Raw genomic sequence first — 17,025 nt, 5'->3', positions numbered from 1 at the left:
CTTAGAGGCCACAGCATTGCTATTCAGGCCTTTGCAGCAGAATGTGGCTTGACTCGCTGGCTTGAGTGGCCTGAAGCAGTTGCTGGCTGTTTACTCTTCTGCAGTGGTGCACTAGCCTTTTCCAGTTTGGGTTGCGCAGGTTACTCTCCTGCAGGACCAGTAGCTTCCCCTTGGCTGGGTGGGGATAGGAGATGGGTTTGCTGGTTCTGGGGTCCCTTCTGCACTTCTGGGCTGCTATAGAAATTCAGTTCTCTAGGTTGTCTGATTTGGGTCTGCTTTTGCAGACTGATTTCCCCCCATTTTTTGACTGCTCTTGAACATCTTTCCTTCTCCTTCCTATAGCTGTACTGTAACAATCCCCTTGTGTCTTCAGACCAGCTTCCTTCCTTTCTCCTAAAACCAAGCCGGACAAATGCCCGGGTGGCCCACTGGCCTTATTCTTGAGCAGCCGGAAGAGGGCTTCTGCCACACAGGCAACCAAGCTTGTTCTTCTCCAGGCTAAGAGCAACAGATCATCCTTGCTGCTTAGATTTCCTTTGATGAGACAGCAGCCACCCCCATTCTGTCACTGGCTGATGAGTCTGGTATTAATCCTTGAGTAATCTTCTCCTCGGGTGAGGAGGGAAGATGGCAGCACCCTGGCATGGCATGCCTGCTGAGGAGGAGACTTGGTTGCATGCACTGGTCAGCTTCATTGCAGGCCTGACCCCTCACCCATGCATACCCACCAAATCAGCCCATAACTTACATTGGGAGCCTGAAATGCTTTTAATGTAGTCCGAACTGTTGTAGCATCAGAGATGAACTCCAGTCCCTGCAAGTGAAGGAGGAGGAAAAGGCTGAGGGCGATGGTGAAGAAAGGTAATGATTACCCATTGCCTTCAAATGACACAAGTGGGCACTGTGCATGGGGCATGGAGCATTGATATTCTCTTGGGCCTCCTGGGCACATTGGGCTTTCAGCAGCAGAGACAAAAGTGTGCTTGTTTGTGAAACATTTATGTGATTTGCCTGTTTGGCAAATGAAGGGTCTGGTGTGCTGGCAGCCCTGGACAATGGCATTCCCTCCAAACTGAAAAGGACAGGAAGCACACAGACATTGACTGTGAGTCAGGTATTAGGATTCTGGCATTTTGTGTGCCTTGTTCGCTAGCTCTGCAAGTGGCCTTCCTGAGTGTTAGTCTTGAGTCTTCTTAATCTTGCACCTACTGTTTCACTTGGGGTGGCAAGGCAAAAGAAGGAAAGGAGCACCCCCTTACTAACAGGCCTAGTGTGGCATACAGTCCTGGCTTTGAGATATTCATAAGCTCCCAAAAGCCATCCCAGTGACAGGGAGCTGTCTAGAGAAGGAGACCTCATCACCACTCTATGCCAGTGGCTCTAGGCTGTTGACTCTCACTGTCAAGAGGTTTCTTTTAATGTTCAGTCATAAGCTGTTCTGTAACTCGAAGCCATTAGACCTGGTCCTACCCTCAGGGCCAGCAGAAAATAGTCCTGCACTCTCCTCTCTCTGAGATATTTAAAGAGGACAATCATGTCTCCCACTAAGTCTTCTCTTCATCAAGCTGAACATGCCCAGCTCCTTTAACCTTTCCTCACGTGTTTTGTTCTCTTATCATCCCTGTTGCCCTTCTCCGAACCTGCTTCAGTTTGTCTAGATTCTTCTTAAAATTAAGTGCCCAGAACCGAATGCAGTACTCCAGGTGAGACCTGATCAGTGCAGAATATAGTGGAACTACTACTTCCTTTAACTATGTTTGTATTACTGCAGGTTAAACCATTATTTGCATTCTGTGCTGAAGCATCACACCGCTGGGTCCTGACTCCCAGTCCAAGCCTTTGCTTCAGTGGCCCTTAGGGTTGGCCACCCAGCCACAAGCATCCTGGCATCCCCTCTTGTTTTCTCCAGGCAAAAGATGTCGGTTCCTGTACTGAGATCCTGTGTCGTTCTTGACTCACAGCTTTGGTAGAGCCTAGAGGACAAGTGTGGGAGTTTTCCAGAATGATTGCGTACTGAGAGAAAAGGGACCCTGCCTAAACTCCTCTCAGTGGTCTTGAGGGAATAGGCTCACATATTTGGTGGTGTCTACATAGTCTACTGGAGTCCCGCAGCTTCTTTCCCTCCTGTATGTTGGTCAGATGCTACTGCTGCTTCATCCAGACCTGGGTGATATTTCCTGATGGGGTCCAAGTGCCTAAATGTGTCGCCACAGGCTAGTCCCATTGCAAAACTAGATCTCCCAGTTCATCTCCGTGCACAAAGACCAGTTTCTTATGTCTTTGTGCATTGTTAAAACTGGGCCTACAACTTCATTTCCATACACAAAGGATTTGTAATTTGAACGGACATCCTCACATACCAAGGGCATATATATGTCTGTGCCTGGCTTCCACTCCACCAAATGCATCTGAGGAAGTAGACTTAAGTCTAGGAAAGCTCTTGCTTCCAGTGTCTTCCTTTCAGTTAGTCTCAAAGTTGCTCCAAGATCTCTCTATGTCCTTCTTTCACTGTGTTAAGCTTTGCTGTTCAGATTCCAGGACATTTTGGAGTGGTTGGGGTAAAGGAACGTTGGTGTTCTTGAGCCTAGTCAGCAGCCTTCTCAAACAGCTGAAGTGAGCAGAGCACTTTCCAAAGGCAGCCCTGGTAGATGAGGGCTGCAGTAGTCCAGCCCTGACACGACTGTGGTGTAGGTGTGTGCCTTGTCATCCTGGCCAGGTCGGCCTTCTCTCTTACCCAGATGCAGAGCTGGCGCCTCCTGGCCCTGCAGCCTGTTTTAAAGAAAGCTGCGTAAGGCAGGCCAGCTCCTGGGGATGCTCCAGCCCTCGGATTCTGTAGCCAGTGGGCGAACCCCCAAAGTGGGAGCATGCCTAGTAAGCCAAGGACAGAACTAGGGACTCCCTGAAAGCCACATGGCAAGAGAGGGCTCTTTCTTTCTCCTCCTCTTGAACAAGCATGAAGACAGGATGTGCCTTCTTTCTCTTTCTCTCCCCGATGGTAGCTTTGTTCTGTGGGTGGTTTTCTGCTCCCTCTTTCTGCCCCACACCTGTCTGTTGAGGGGCTCCTGGTGAGAGGCATGTGCTGGGTGCCTGTGGTTAGCAGCCTTGGGAAATTACTTATTGATTTTAAAAGAGACCTCTTCTTTCTTTAAAGCTCTGCATGCACAAACCCAGAGTTGGAAAGGGGGCTTTTTTCAGGACACCTGCATTGCTGCGTTTTTGACGAGCTTCTAACCAGCCTTTTTACTGGTTGTTTTGTCTTGTTTTTGTTTTATTTAAGGTCCAAAATACACACAATCTCTTCAAAAATGGCCAATTAGTGTTAAGTCTCGGGCAGAATAAAAGATAAAGTCTTGTGTGTCTGGGAAGATTTAACTGCTGTTTGGTGCTTGTTCAAGCTTTGATGGTGAGAGTGTCGCCCTTCACCAGTCAGTGCTTCTGTTTTTCTGGGCAGACTCCAGATGGACTGCTTTTATCTTGGGAAGAAAGAGAGGCAAGTGAGAAGATTCCCATTTTACCTGACTTAGGAATTGATTTTGCAGTTATGCATTTGTATGATGGCATCCAAGGTGACAGGAGGTCCCCTTCATTTTTGAATTCTGGTCTGCAAAGCAAACAGAGGAGAAGGGGTTCTCAGGTAAGCAGGGCCTCCTTTTTTATCTGATGGGCTGCTCTGTCCTGCCAGCAAACATCTATTAGAAGTGATAGCCCCCTGTAACCTTTGTGTGTGTGTGTATTCCTGTGTACATCTGCCTGCCTTCTGTTTGCCTGATGACTTGCAGCAACCCCACAAATTTCACAGGGTTTCCATAGGCCAGGAATCCTGAGAGGTGGCTTTGACGGATCCTTCCTTGGAAATGGAGCCTGCAACTCCTGAGATTCATTGGCAGTCTCCCATCCGAGGACTAACCAGGGCTTGACCCTATTTGGCTTCCAAGGTCAGACAGGATTTGGGGTCTTTAAGGTCTTTAGGCCAGCTCTCCCCCTCTTCCCCGTACTTGTTTGCAACTGATTTAGTTGCGTCCATTTATTCCTATGTGTTGCTGTCAGTCTGAAAACGTTACCTCACCAAAAAAGATGAAAACTGTTTTGGTTTTGATGTGTTTTGTGTGAACACAAACTGGAAAACTGTTTTATTGCTTCATGACTATTTCCACCTCCCTGCGGTGTTGTCTGATCTTTGGGGGTGGAAGAAGCAGTGCTGGTTTGGCCTTGCCTTTTGAGTCCGTTCCAGGCAGGCCACACAAGCTGTGCCAGGTGCTGCAGGGAGCTGCTTTGCCAGGTGAGTCTTGGGGCACGAGCTACAGATGCCCAGGCCAGACAGGTGTCCTTTGGTGCCAGTGAGCCTTGGCTGGAGGTACAGAGGCCGCAGCTGCCAGCATGTTGGCACTTCTGCATTGGCAGCACGCCTTCCGTCCGACGGTCCGCATGCAGCCTGCCCTTGGCCTCAGTTCTAGCCTAAGCCTTGTGCCGCTGCTTCTCTGGCCACCTCACCACACTGGTCCTTTGGCAGTCTATCTAGTGACATTTGACCAGCACATAAAGACTTTGGAGGGAGAAGGGATAAACTCATCCTGAGGCAGGCAGGTCAAATGAAAAGTTCAAAAACAACATTGGGAGCAGTGCGGAAAGGAGCATGGTCGTATCCCAGTCTCTCCCCAGCTTCCAGATAGTGTGTGTTTCCGTCATAGTGTGGATAATTGCCATGGTATAGTCTTGCCTTCAAACGCAAAACTTCCAGTGGGACAGGAGTTTTTGGTCCTGGAAAAACTGGCTGGAGGAATAGATTGTGCATTTTGGATTGGCAAACAACTCTGGTAGTCATGTCTGCACTAAGCAGGGAAGACAGGAGGGATGCTAATGTCATCAGGACTGCAAAAAAGGTCAGGCAGAGAGATTGCTGTGGCCACATGGCTGGTGGCTTTAGGACTGGGCCACCACTGCTATAGACTGGTTTGAAATACAGGCAGGGAAAGAGGTTAATCTTGGGAAGGAGTCTCTTAGCGCTGCTTCGGCCCATTTAAGGTTGTGGGTTTTATGCACTGGAAGAGAAGAGGGACTTGCCAGCGCACCTGAGCTGCTTGGGCCTCTTGTTGAAGAAAAGCTCATGCTTGGACAGGTGTGTTTGTCTTAAAGATCTCAGAAGGACTCTCTTGTTTCTCCTGTGACAAACTAAAATGGCTGCCCCTTTGGGAACTCACAGGATTCTGGGTCCTGAGGTCATCTTGTGAAAATTCCAGACTGACCATTTTGCAGTTGTCTCTCTCTTTCAGATCTTTTCATTTACGTAAGAATATTTGCCTTTATGGGTGTGGAAGTTATGCTTCCAACTGGGTTTGAATTATGGGCAGAGTAAGTACTTGTCAGGCTTTTCAGCTGCTGCTTCGCCCTTTGGCTGAGTGTCCCAGATTCAGCCTGAGCGCCTAGAGAGGCAGTAAGAACAGGGAAGGCAGGAGGGGGCCCTGTAAATCAATAGCTCTGTCCTAGTTGGAAGACTAAGTAGCCAACCAAGTGGCTGGAGGAAGCAGCAGCCACTCTCAGAATGATCTGGGGCTGGGTGAGAGCGGTTGTTTCCCTCTGTGCTGGAAGTTGGAACAAAGGGGGTTGTTTTGCAGGGGCCTGGTAGGAGCCTTTGCCCCCTACTCCCATGGAGGGCGGGTCGCTTGCTTCAGGGAGTTGTAGCAGGCGTGGCATCCTCTCTGGAAAGAAGCACTCATAGAATCATACAAGAATTGGAAGAGACCTCAAGGGCCATCCAGTCCAACCCCAATCTGCCATGCAGGAACTCACAATCAAAGCACTCCTGACAGATGGCCATCCAGCCTCTGTTTAAAAACCTCCAAAGAAGGAGACTCTATCACCCTTCAAGGGAACGTCTTCCACTGTCAAACAGCTCTCACTGCCAGGAAGTTTCTCCTAATGTTGAGGTGGAATCTCTGTTCCTGCAGTATGCATCCATTACTCCTTGTCCTATTCTCTGCAGCAGCAGAGATGACTTCAGGTGCATGGGCCAGAGAATCATCGAATTGTAGAGTTGGAAAGGGACCTCCAAGAGGCATCAACCCTTTGCCATGGAGGAAAACATAGCTAAAGGGAGCCATCCAACCTCTGTTTCTAGTGAAAGAGAGTCAGTCTGCTTGCTGTTTGGAAGTTCTTCCTCATATTGGGATGCAGTCTCCTTTCTTGTCATTTGAAGCAGGGAAAGGGAAAGATTCCTGGCTTGCTAATCTGATGGGAGATGATCTGTCCCTTAGAGGCAAGGGCAAGGGATGGGGAATCCTGGTCAGCAAATGGGGCTGTCAGATGGCAGATGCAATCCTGGTTTGCTCTTCTCAGGTCCCACCCAAGGGCTCAGCATTGTCTGTTTGAAGGAGAGCGCCCCATAATGTCGCTATTCTAATGTGGCTGGGGAACCGGGACACAGAGGACCTTGTTCAAAAAGGAGCCTTGTGGCACCTTTAATCATGTTCACATCAACAAAAGCTTTTGCAGGCTCCAGTCCACTTTTTCAGAGTCTTGGAGTGGTTGCGCATGTTCTCAGGGTAGAGAAGGCTGGTGGCAAGAGTTCCTTGCAGGTGCCAAGAAGTGATGGATACCTGCCGTTTGGGGTGGGATCCTAGGAGAGCCTGCTTAGTGTAGAAAGAGGCTGTCTCCAGGTGGGAGCACTTTTTGCAGGGAAGGACTGGTCTCTGCCGAAGAAAAACTGGAGACACATGTCTGCTCCAAGCTGGAGGATGGTTGGCTTTTTGAGTTGGGGCAAGAGGCTAGTTTTGACCTCTGATGTCTTGCAAGGTCTGGACCTGATGGACCTTAGAGCACACACCTCTCTCACTCTCTCTACACACACACACACACACACACACACTGTGTGACCCATGGTTGAGAGGAAGTGATTTCCATGTCAATCTGTGTGTTGGTCTGTTGTTGAATGGCAGTTTTTATCTGGCTCTTTTGCTACAAAGGCTCTAGAGAAACTATGAGATCAGTAAGAAAATGAAAACCTCCCAAGACCCACAGGACTTACCATTTAATGCCAAAATTCATAAGGCAAAGAGAATGGGAACGGAGGAGGAAAAACAAACCTGGGCACCAGTACTTCAAGCCGTTCTGTGGTTCTGACTGGCAACAGCAGCAACCCTTCTCCAGGGGTCCTGGCACAGGAGGGTCGCTCGCTGCATATTTTCCCCTGCCCTGCTCCAGTTTTAAGAGGGAGAGGGATTGTGGTGTAGTAGTTTGAGCATTGGACTACAACTCTGGAGACCAGGGTTTGAATCCCCGCTCCACCCAGTCACCCTCTCAGCCTCAAAGGAAGGCCTTCTGAAGAAATATTGCCAAAAATATCCCGTGAGATATAAGTGAGAAACAACTTGAAGGCACACAACAACAGCAACAACAACACATTAGAATCAACAGGCAAAATGTTCAGCAAGGCTGTGGCTTTCTTAACACCTTAAACTTCCATGTTTGTCTTAAACTCCATTTCTGGACCATTATTTTGCCCTAGAAGTAGCACTGGACATACATTTACCCTCAGTCTAAGAAGTTCTTGAGGCAATATTCAAATAAAATGAAAACAATAATAAAACCTCAAGATTGTATTGTAAAATCTTGGGAACTTCAGCAAGTGTGAGATTAATATAAAAATAAAGTAGTAATTGTAACTGAGCAAAGCTATCTTTGCTGCTGTTTGGAAGCAGAGTAGGTGCAATGTCCTTTGGGAAAGAAGGGAGGGAATTCTGTAAATGGGGTAGTGCTCTGGGAAAGGTCTCTCTAGCAGGTCCCCAGAGTGGATTTTGGGCATGTTCATTCTGGAAGGGAGCTGTTTGGGGGCTCATGGCTTTAAAGCTGTAGAGGAGAGCCAGCACTTTGGAAACGAACAGGATGCCAAGTGCATGGATCAGGACTCTAAAGCGCACATCGGTTGGCAGTCTAGCTGATGTACTATGTGTGCTTGTTGTCATTTCCAGAGACCTTTCAAGGATAGCCCCATGTAGACAAGGCACATGGCAAAGGTGGGTGAAGCATGAATCACAGTGGCCAGATCTGCCTTCCGTCAGAAGGAGCATAGCTGGTGCACCAGACGGAGCCAAGGGAAGGCACTCTAGGCTGGCTTTCCAGGAGAACCTTCAAGCTGTCTGCCTGATTTTTAGGGTGTGGGTGGGAGTCATGCTACCCTCCAGGTGTAGTTGGGCTCCAGTTTCCAACACTCCTCCCTATTGGATATCTGGTTTAGGGCAGATAGGAATTAGAGTTGAACACTATCTAGAGGACCACATGAGCCAGACCTCTGCTTCAGGGGGAGGACCATCCCACTCAGAGTAGGTCATATTCCCTAAACTGGGATGCATTGTCTACTGACCAACAAAATTTAGTCTAGTCTGGATTAGCTGTCATTTTGTTCATCCACGTATGGTCCCTCTCTGTGTCCAGATGATGCCATCTCCCTCTTGACCTCAGTCAAAAGGGAAAGATAGCCCTGAGTATTCTCGATGTATTGACATGGCCCTGTTCCACAACTCCAGAAGAGCTCCGGCAGTTGCTTCGTATAGCTGTTAAAAGCTTAGCACGTACAGTATATAAATAAATGAGCACCCTTAAAAACCCCATGGACCAAAGACCAAGGGGCTGAGCAGTCCTTACCCTCGCCAGCATTGCCTGGCTGAGATGGCTCAGCCCAACAGATCCAGAGCCACCTGGACCCAAATTGAATGCTTAATGTTCTAGAAAGATCTACCGTTGTGAAGCTGTTACAGGGACCACCCACTTTTGTGCAAAACTGCCACAACTGCACGCATGAATCATAGAAACACTGCGTCACAAGAGTGGAGTGGAGTTTTCTTCTTTGTGGCCCAAACAGCTGGAAATACTTTCCTGCAGTACTGTATGCTAACTGGCTCACTTTTTCTTCTGTGTCTCCCCAGGCACCCAGCGCCAACGCCAGGATGACTTCTGTGGAAGCGAGTGGCAAGCCCCTGAAAGTGGGCTCCCGAGTGGAAGTCATCGGGAAGGGGTACCGCGGGACTGTGGCTTACGTGGGCGCGACACTCTTTGCCACCGGGAAGTGGGTTGGCGTCATCCTGGATGAAGCGAAGGGCAAGAATGACGGCACAGTCCAGGGCAGGAAGTACTTCACCTGTGAGGAGAACCACGGCATCTTTGTGCGACAGTCACAGGTAAGCACCCACTTGGACGCCTCACCCGTGGAAGGGGCTAGACACTCTCCCCATTGGGTCTGGAGAGCTCTGTTGAGTGCTTCTGATAGTGAAAGTGCAAGCAGAGGGCCTTTGCAGTCTTACCGATCCTTCCCAACTGTAGCAGGACTTGATAAACAAGCCTCTGATTTGTGGTTTCTGTGTCCTTCCCTGCTGTCTGACAGTGGAACAAACTCCCTCGGAGTGTAGTGGAGTCTCCTTCCTTGGAGGTCTTTAAACAGAGGCTGGATGGCCATCTGTCGGGGATGCTTTGATTGAGAGTTCCTGCATGGCAGGTGGTTGGACTGGATGGCCCTTGCAGTCTCTTCCAACTCTATGATTCTATGTATGAGGCTGCCAAAGCTCTAAGACCTTCTCTCACGGCCTTCCCAGTGTGTTTTGGTCTCCCAGTGAGATGGTGGCTCCTCCCAGACTGGGACTCCCTGCCTAGGAGGCTAGGATGGTTTTCCCTGGCTCTCCTTCCTCCACCAAGTGAAAACTTTCTTATTCCAACAGGCTTTTAGGAATTGCCTTAGGTCAGCGGTTCTCAGCCTATGGGTCATTGCCTTTGTGGGTCGAATGACTCTTTCACAGGGGTCGCCTAAGACCATTGGGAAACACATATTTCTGATGGTCTTAGGAACTGAGACACCGCTCCTCTGTCCATCTCTATGGTTGGGGGTCACCACAACATGAGGAACTGTATTAAAGGGTCGTGGCATTAGGAAGGTTGAGAACCACTGCCTTAGATGGAATTTAATGGTGTGTTCTCTAGATGGTTTAATTGCTTTCTAAAATAAAATTTGTGCATTCTTATTAATGCCTTTGTATGTTTTTAATCTGTTTTGGTTTTAATGTTTTTTTGTAAGCCACCTTGGGTTTCATTATTGGGAATCAAGCGGCATATAGATGAATAAGATGGTGGTGGTGATGAGGATGATGCCATACAAAGGCAGGCAGCTCTCCTCTTTTGCTTATTTCTCTCCCAGGAAACCAAGAGCAAGCCCTGGATTCTTTCTCTGGTTTGTTGAGGGAGAAAGAGATCGAGGTGCTGCCTGGCTTCACATGAAAGAAATCTCCTGGCTCCTCCTTGTTGAATGACACAACACCTACTCCAACTTTACAAACACATCTTAGTATCCAGCTTCCTCTCTTAATCATTAAATGATGCTTATGGTCCGGTCCAGACAGACGCAAAAGGATGCCCTCGTCACATGTGGGGGGTGGCACTTCTAGACACCCCTTGCCCCTCACATGTGACGAGGGCGTCAAAATGGCGGCGCCCTGTACAAATGGGCGCCGCCATCGTTACATGCCAGATGCATAGCGTACACACATCGCAGCACCATTATGACATTGCAAGTGTGCCATTGGCGCACTGAGACGTCATAATGGCATTGCAAGTAGAACCTGCTTTTCGCAGGTTCTTTTTGGTCCGCAGGGAAGTCCTGCGGTCTGGAGGCTGCAACTTCCCCGCGGACCAAAACTAAGTTCTGGGAGGCTGTCCTTTTTGGACGGTCTGTCCCGTGCCTTTGTTACCCTGATACCTAAACCTGGTAAGGGTCATGTTTGCTGCACTAACTACCGCCATATATCGGTACATAATGTTGATAGCAAAATATAGACAGCTATTTTAGCCAACAGATTACAAAAAGGCATTTAATCTTTGGCAAGTCCTGACCAGGTGGGATTGACCAAAAACAGTCAGGGAGCCAATAATATTCAACTGGTTGTGGATTTGATTGCTTTACACTCAGATATAACTGAACAGCCAGCCATTATTTCTTTCGATGCTCAGAAGGCCTTTGATCAAGTTCACTCTCCATTTATTTGCACAGTTTTGGCTAATTTCCAAAAACATTTTTGAAAGGGATAAAGTATTTTATCTACAGCACCAAGAGCAAGAGTTATGTCCAGTTTTTTTTTGTCCTCCTTTTTTTTAACATTGAAATGTGGTACAAGGCAGGAATGTCCATTTTTAATGTTCAGGTTGTGTGTGGAACCCTTAGTATGTGCTCTTAGACAAAATTCCAGGATCGGTGGACTTGCGCATGCCAGTTTAGGATTTTAAAATGCTCTTTTCACAGATGCTCTTTTATTCAAAGCCCCAGCAGTCAATCCTTGTTTTGATTACTAATTTTAAAATATCTGGGTATTCAGTTTATTGGTTCAAGTCAGAATTACTGCCTTTGGGAGACAAGGCGGACATTACCCTGTTTGAAGCATGGCAATTTCAGTATTGCCCAGATTCTGTTACGTCTATTATTTCTATTACCATGGACAGCCAAAAAGGCAAACAAATGGGTCCTTGAACAGATCAAGCCTGAAATAGCCCTAGAAGCCAAGATGATGAAATTGAGGATTCTGTCTGGGATCTAATGGATAGAAGATCTAACAATGCTTACAACACTTGAAAGAATGATGTGCAGACAAAATGTACAAACAGACGTATATTTAGTCATAAGACTAATGCGGTTATTTTTTTCTACTTGTGTGTTTTTATTTTCCTACTTTTGTTATCCCAGAATGTTCTTGTGTGTAACTGAAACCCCTTTTGTATTTGAATTACACACACACACACACACACACACGCGTAAAAAAGCCACAGAGCAAAGCTCCAAGGGCCTGCAAGGGAGTGGGGTGGTCAGGAGATGTGGGGAGCCATTTCTGTGGGATGTATGGCGATGAAGATACTCTTGTTAGATGGGAGCACTTTCTAACCTATTGTTGAGTCTCTGGTGTTTCCAGTAAAGGTTTGCCCAACCAGTAACTGATGGGATTGGCTTTGAAACAGCTGTCTGTAAGGCACACTTGTGTTCAGTCTGGGCCAGGCATGGGTTTCAGGGGATGGGCTCCATTTGTGCAGAACGAGAGGGAAGCATTTTCCCTTCTGTTGGAGGCAGGGGTTGAAATCTCAAAGTTAGACCCTGCCTCAGTTGGAGTAGAAACCAAAGCCTCAAGTGCATCACCTTGTTTGTCCTCGTGTGTGACATCACTGTGTTCAACTTTATGCAGATCCAAGTTTTTGATGATGGCGCAGACACAACATCCCCGGAAACGCCTGAGTCTTCCACTTCAAAGGTGCCCAAGAGAGGTAGGGATGTCCTGTGGCTTTTCCTTATGCTGTCTTCCCCTCCTCTCTGGAGCTCAGGTTCAGGTCTGTGCTTTGGGGAGGTTGGCCTCAACTTTGGAAGACCTTGGACTGAGTCCTTGCGGAGGACAGCAGCTGACCAGGAGCCCATGTCCCCCTCTCCACTTCTCTGGTGTATCTGATTAGGGGACCAGCATGGGCTTTGCCCCCGATGTGCCAGGGACTTCGGGTACAGCTATTTCTTTCTTTCCTGGAAACTTGCTGTGGACTGGCACTAGTCCACTGAGCACCACCTGAGTAGCCTTGGCTTACAGCTTCTTATATCCCAGGCTTCTACATCCAAACTGCAGATCAGGAGCGGAGTGAGTGAAAAGGCTTGTGGACTGACTTATAATAAATAATAATAATAATAATTAAATTTATTTATATCTTCCCTCTCTACAAAATGCAATCGAGGCGGCTTACAAGATTAAAATATACAGCCCGAACCCTCAACCCCCCCCTTAAAATACAATTAAATAATGTAGAATTTAAAACATAAAACATACTTTAAAACAATTCAATAAACGGTGGTGAAGTCAGGTCAGCAGTTAGATTTTCTTTCTGATAGCCAGAGAACTATTCAGGAAAGGCCTGCCGGAAGAGATCCGTCTTTATAGCTTTTTAAAAGCTGTTTAGGGTGGTAATATGACGGATCTTGTCCGGCAGCCATTCCAGAGTCTGGGATCAATAGCTGAGAAGGTCCTCTGGGAGGTTGAGGACAGCCTTGTTTTACAAGGCTATAACAGATTTTTCCCTGAGGAGCTAAGTCTGTGAGGAGGATTGTATGGAGGGAGGCAGTCCTGAAGATCGGCTGAACCCAAGCCATTGAGGGCTTTAAAGGTGATCACCAACACCTTGTACTGGGCCCGGAAACTGATGGGCAGCCAGTGAAGTGATTTTAAGATTGGTGTTATATGGTATTCATGGTATATAATTTGGAAGTCTGACATATCTTTGTTGAGCATCCTGGGATGGCTTTTTTGTTTTTGATGAGAGGAAAGGGGATTGCGGTAACATGCAGCATCTCCTTCCCAGGGGTGCAGCCTCTTCATGTTCTCTCTCAGGCCCAGGCCTCCTCTTTTCCATCTTCTTAAGTCCCATCTCCAAATTCATGTTTCAGCAGATCTCCCTTCCCCTTTCGCTCCAACATTTTTTCTCCCCATAAGGGCTCAGTAACTTATCCTCAGAGCAAGCAACCTCCTTCTCCTAACCCTGTTACAATCTATGAATTTCTGGGTCCAACCATTCCTCTCTGTCTCTTCCCTTCTGCCAGTTTATAAAGTTAATTTCTATGTGTTCTGCCCTGTGCCCCTGATGCACATTTTCACCACGTCGGCAAAATAAACGTGCCTCCTTCTCCTCTTCCTCCACCCCTCTGTTACTGCAGGGATGATGGCCAGTGTGGCTCATGCAGGGGAAGGGGTTTGGAAATGACGTTTCCCCCCGCTGCCCTGTGCCAGGAGGAAGTGCCAGGCTGGTTGGTGGAAACCATGAAAGGACATGCCCTCTCCTGGGCCTGGGCAGCAAGCCATTTTAAAAAAAGGGGTGCAATGGTGGGGTCCCAGCGGTGGGTTTTTGTTTTGCATATAGTGTTCTTTTCAGGGTGCCCCTTGTTTTCTGCAGCCTTTGTTGGCATTATGGATGAACCCATTTTGCTTTCAGAACAGATGGCACGGGACTCTTGAGTTCAGAATATGGGGAATGGTATCCTAGTTTGCCAGTTTTTGTTTCAGATTGTCCTACATCACCCCATAATGAAGCTCTGAGTATCATGAACTTGTTTCTTAAAAGTGTTGTTGTAATTTTGTTTGTATAATGCCCTAAAATCTTAAAAAGAGAGAAGATGGTTGTTGTTTTTTTTAAAATAGATAAAAACAAATGTGTTTAAAAGTGAAACAAAAGGTTACATATGGGACACTTGTACGAAGAAGAGAAATCCTACAAGTATAAGCCATGAATGCCAATGATATAATTATTTTAGGATTAATGTCTGTCTGGAGAGCTGAACAGAATGGCCAGAAGATCCTCAGGGTTTTGTGCCAATTGCCAAAGTATGGAGGGCTCCAGTTTCCTTGCTGTGCAAAGGGGGCATGTAAGACCCCGCTGGGGAAGACCTGTCCAGGGTCAGATATTGTGTCTTTCACTAGGCATAATGCCACCGAGACCCTTGCCTTGAGAGGTCCCTGGTTTGTTTCGACATGGCACTGGATACCGCCCCCCTTTTCCAGAAATGACCCAGAGGATCCTCTGACAGACTTGTCAGCCAGACATTCCTTGGGGACCCTGCAGTTTTGTGCCTCAAAGGTTGGTTGGCCATAGTTAAGCTTGGATTTCTGAGTGGTCCCTTTTTTCCACCTCTCTTCCAGATTCATCAGAAGGTCCCAAAGCCAGCAAACTGGTGAGTACTTTTCCTTGGGTCTTTTGTCTGATTAATTCTATCCATGCCTGTCTTATTGTTTGATGGGAAGGACTTTTTCTTCAGAGTTGGCATGAGATGTTTCGGAGCTGAGATCACTGTGTTTGTTGCTGCAGACAGAGGGTGGCAGCAGTGGCAATACTGAGGAGACCAGTCTATGATTCTATGGTTGTTAAGCATGTTTTTTGTGTGCCAATAGTAATCATGTGTAAATCTAGAAAGGCCACAAAGAGCACACACTTCTGCAAACAACATGGCTTTGCCCTGGTTGATCCGCCTCTTTATCCCTTGGGCCACAAGATGCCCCGGAGCGTGTCTCATCTGCTTTTCTGGGCCGCTGCCTTGCGGGGAGAGTGCAGGAGAATTAATAGGTGCTGCATCTTGTGTTGGTGCTGTTTTCCTGAATTTCCCAAATACATGGCAGACAGTGGGAGCAACTAACTTGCACCATCAGGGAGTCAGGCAGTGTCTTGGCTTCAAGGCAGAGCCATGCAGTCACACCTGTTGGGCCCCTGTGGCTGACTGAATGACCTGGAAGTGGGCTTAGTGGCTATGCTGGCTGAGCAAAGGGTGCCTGGGACTTGATGCTGCTAGAGGCGTGGACCAGGCCTGCAACCTGCTGGAAAGTCAGGTGGCAACCTGGTCAGCCAACACCTTTCCCCCTGGGATGCTCCCATGGCCACAGTGGAGCACAGCAATCCGCAGCTACAGAGTGGTATTGTGGCCATTGTGTCCCACTGTTCAGGACCCTGCAGGGATAACAAGTGCCACGTCCAGTCACTATCCTCCACACTGATGCAGAGAATGTGCAGTCAGTGATGACATTCATTTTGAGTCCTTTTTGTTTGGTTTCCTTCATCATGGGCGGTGGGTGTTTGTATGTGTGTTGCCAATGTTAATTTCATCCTCAGTTTTCTGTGTCATAACCCTGTTCATTATCTTACTGTTCAATTCCTTAGGCTAGATCCTACAGAGACCACTAAATACTGAAGAGGGTTCCATTGAGGGGAGGGAGTGAATGAATAAAATCAGAGGGTTGAGCAAAGAGGGGAGTCCTGTGGGACCCAGCAGGACGAAATCCTTCTCTTGACCTCTGAATCCAGATGTGGTCTTGCTTGCTGTGGTGACCTTATCCATTCCTGCCCATCATTGCTCCCTTGCTTTCCCAAGTCCCTCTTGGCAATCCCAAGCTCTGCTCCTCCCTCAGAAGACTCCAGCCATTTTCTCTTACTGCCTCCCCCCCCATGGCTGCAGTCGCCCTCCCAAAGGCCTCTGTGAGTCCACCTCTTTCCTTCACCACCATCAAATTCCTCCACAAACCCCTCTTTGTCATCCTCTCTGTCAGCCAACTCTGGTTGACTACCTCTGGGAGGACAACATGTGCCCCTCGAGTTCATACTGGATTGTAAATCCCATTATCCCTCATTATTGGCTATGCTGCCTGCAGTGGATGGGATGCCACCAGTTGCCCACTCCTGCTGAACTGCAGCTGAACATGAGTACAGGCAGCACAAGGTAAAAAGCATGTCCCTCAGTCTCTATGTTTGCCCTTATTTTCTTCTTTTGCCTCCTCCTAGCTTTGAATTTTAGTCTGTAAGCTCCTTGATGGTTGGGATCACGTCACGTTTTATTCTGCTGATCATTATAGGTATTGATTAAGAACGAGTAATCACAACCGCATATGACCAAGCATTGCACTTTGGGCACTACTGCATAATTCATGATCCTTCTTTAGTGAGTGTGTTTGCCCCCCCCCCATCTTCCTCTCCATCGCATGGTGGCCATGAGTTGGGTCCCCCCACCTTTATTCCACCCGTTGTCCCTATAAGATTTGCCCCCCCCTCAGTAAGCAATCTCTCTCTTTTGACAAGATGCCTTCTGCCTTGACCATGCCCCACCTTGCGCCTCCTGCCTCCCTCCCTCATCCCAAGCTGACTGTGGCAGTCCTGAGTCCCCGTTGCGCCACTAGATGTCAGTGGAGGCAGCTGGAGGACGTCCTGAAGAACGTGGTTGCCAAAGGTCCCTGGTTGTTTGAAGGGCATGGAGAGAGAGCCTCCTTTGGAGAGGGAGGTCTTTATAGCCCTTGAAGGGGGAGACATTGTCATTACAGTTACATCTGGTTTATACCCCTTTGTACAGCATTATAGGGTCATGCGTGCATCAGTAACCTCTAAGAGGTTCTCCTGTTTGTAGCTGAGGGCTGCTAAAGGGGGAAATTGCTTTCTTGTGTTTCTTCAGCCATGGGAGGGAAGAGCCTTTTATTTAGCAGCTGCTTTGGATATAGCTTT

General features: G+C 47.9%; 1 protein-coding gene and 1 long non-coding RNA gene across 10 annotated transcripts in view; one reads left to right on the top strand and one right to left on the bottom strand.

Moving 5' to 3' along the window:
- DCTN1 (dynactin subunit 1) overlaps positions 1-17,025 on the top strand; it is a 73,859-nt gene that overhangs the window by 16,463 nt on the left and 40,371 nt on the right. For all 9 annotated transcript variants that reach the window (XM_042466918.1, XM_042466913.1, XM_042466921.1 and 6 more), the window contains exons 2-4: positions 8,919-9,170; positions 12,204-12,282; positions 14,688-14,719. In XM_042466918.1, coding sequence (XP_042322852.1) covers positions 8,940-9,170; positions 12,204-12,282; positions 14,688-14,719 — 342 coding nt within the window. In that variant the 5' untranslated portion in view covers positions 8,919-8,939. The remainder of the gene's footprint in view (positions 1-8,918; positions 9,171-12,203; positions 12,283-14,687; positions 14,720-17,025) is intronic.
- The window catches only part of LOC121930549, a 35,763-nt gene that overhangs the window by 15,264 nt on the left and 3,474 nt on the right, over positions 1-17,025 (bottom strand). The gene's annotated exons all lie outside the window — the stretch shown is intronic.

The sequence above is a fragment of the Sceloporus undulatus genome, chromosome 5, assembly GCF_019175285.1.
Source record: "Sceloporus undulatus isolate JIND9_A2432 ecotype Alabama chromosome 5, SceUnd_v1.1, whole genome shotgun sequence".
Lineage (NCBI taxonomy): Eukaryota > Metazoa > Chordata > Lepidosauria > Squamata > Phrynosomatidae > Sceloporus > Sceloporus undulatus.
Note: the sequence above shows the minus strand (reverse complement) of the source record. Positions and strands in the feature narration are given on the sequence as shown.